Genomic DNA, 2,272 nt, shown 5'->3' with positions numbered 1-2,272 from the left:
CGGGTTTTTTATTGTGAGGGTTAGGTTTAAGGGTTACTGTTAATTATATGCATTATTTTGCATGTAATAAGCCCACTTTTATTTGTATATAGCCAATTTTATTTAGTGCCGAAGTGGAGTGGGGAATGGTGGAATTCCGTTACTTTGTTAATGCAGGAATGCAATTTAAAGGTCAGCGAGTGGGGTTAGCTACCCTGTACCGGGTTTAATACCCACCCTGCACCTGCGAGTCAGCTACCCTGTACCGGGTTGAAAATTTCACCAAGTCAACGTTTAAATGCAAACCCAGAGATGGTTTGTATGCAAATGAGGGTGTTTTTTCAAAAACCCATACAAATTAGTTTTTCGGAAATTCATTCGCGGCACCGGAACCTTTTCTGGCGTGCGGACCCCCACTTCGATGTCGGAGAGTATGTAAGGGAAATAAAGCAAAATCTCCCCCAACCAATTATTTATCAGTACCAAAATTATAGTGCATTTCTACCTATTATTCAGCGCTTTTAGCACTGGTTATTTACCACGCCGCACCTAGGGTTTACCCCTATATCCCCTGTTAGCACCATTGTTATTAACAGGTTATGAGCCCGGAAAGGTTCTAGCTAGTGCACTAAAGCGCACTTTGCATTATTGGAAAGCCCTGTTTTCAGGCTTTAATTTGGTTATTGTCGCATATCCGCAGCACGTATATTGACGAAGATATTGCTGTTTTTGTGCAAATTGTTGGTTATAGGTGCTACGTTAGCACCTATCCCCCCTGTAATTACAGTGAGGGGTCGCTATATTAGCGTTTGACTCAGGCCTAATTTTCAGGCACTGCAGCGCTCGCTCGATTGCAAATCCCAAAATTTTTGGTGTGGTTTTTATGGGTTGTGCATCGCTATTGCGATTGGTTCAAATTTTTAGTGCGTTAATTAGGGTTTGCGCTAACGAGTCAGGGCCAAAACCCCTGTATTCGCCCGCTAATAGCCCAGTGATCCACTAACCGAACGCTGCAAATTACCCTGCAGGTTACCCTGCACCCACCTAGCGAATTGAACTTTCGATCGCTAGTGCACCTGGATCGGTACAAATAATACCAGGGCACCCATTAATTGTGGATTTAGGGATTCCAACCCTGTATTTTCAGTGGATTCGATCATTGAAAATAGCAATAAGCCCTATATTTGGCAAGTATAGGCCTGTAACCGTTAGAAGGCAAACGGCTATAGAAAATCCTAGATTGGGGTATTTACCCTTAGGCGACTAGGTTAGTTTTTAACTATAATTCAGGCCACCCTACAATGGAAGACAGCCCTATGTCGGGCCTCCCAGGCCCAATTCCACCGGATAGGGGCCCTGAATCCAGCCCGAATGAAGTTCTAACCGCTAAATTACAGGCGCAAGACCTGCAATTAAAAGCGTTAACTACGCAATTGGATCAACTTCAGCACACAATTCAACAGTTAACATCTCTGTTGACGCTGAAAAATGGTGAACCCACTAGTTTTAGTGGTATTGCGGGTATTAATACCCCCAATAGCGGTAATCTGGAGGCCAACCCACAGATTTTTAGCGCTAATACCGCTACCGCACCACCTAATCCACCCGGTAACCTAATTCTAGGTGACGGGATAGGTAAAGAACTATCAAAACGGGTATTTTCCTTCCCCGAAAATTGCAAATTAGTAGGGGCTAGCAATTACGACCTGTGGAAACAGGCACTTATAGTACAATTCAGGGCTATAAAAGCTGCGGAATTTATTTCCAACCCTGAAATTGGCTATAGCCTACCGGAACATGAGCAATCAGTCCTATTATTGCTTATTAAAGACAGCCTAACCAAGGAACCTTTAGAATCCATTGCATGGCATTCCAGCCCTGTAACGGCCTATAAGACCCTGGAAGATAGCTATTCCGTTGCACCCGAAATTAGCAGAGACTCGCTATATCGGGAATTTCACGCCCTAAATTTTTCGAAATTTAGAGGGTCAATACCAGAATTTAACAGCCGTTTTAATTCCCTGGTAGCTAGATTAGCGAATGCCAACGTGCAAATTAGCCCTATCGATGTACGAAATCAATACCTACGGGCCCTGGAGGGGACGTTCCCTACCTGGACCGAACGCCAACGCAGTACCCAACGGGCCCTGCAGGCTATAGGCCAAAATTCGGATCGATTAAATTTGCAATACCTTATGGCGGACCTTATATCCGAAAATTCGATTTCAGGCTCTACAACTGCCAAAGCCACTAATTACAGGGCTGAAGGTCGAAAATCAGGGAAAAAAGGCGC

The 2,272-nt window shown here is 44.2% G+C and overlaps 1 protein-coding gene across 1 annotated transcript; it reads left to right on the top strand.

Annotated features, from left to right (window-relative positions):
• Positions 1-69: 69 nt before the first annotated feature.
• Positions 70-532, top strand: MGG_18131 (uncharacterized protein; the record flags this gene model as incomplete). Its single annotated transcript, XM_016990592.1, has 3 exons — positions 70-184; positions 342-410; positions 474-532. Coding segments are annotated over 3 exons (243 nt in total), but the record flags the coding sequence as incomplete, so codon positions are not given.
• Between the last annotated feature and the right edge of the window lie 1,740 nt (positions 533-2,272).

This window comes from Pyricularia oryzae (genome assembly GCF_000002495.2).
Source record: "Pyricularia oryzae 70-15 unplaced genomic scaffold supercont8.8_9, whole genome shotgun sequence".
In the NCBI taxonomy this organism is placed as follows: domain Eukaryota; kingdom Fungi; phylum Ascomycota; class Sordariomycetes; order Magnaporthales; family Pyriculariaceae; genus Pyricularia; species Pyricularia oryzae.
This window is presented reverse-complemented; position numbering and strand designations above follow the sequence as displayed.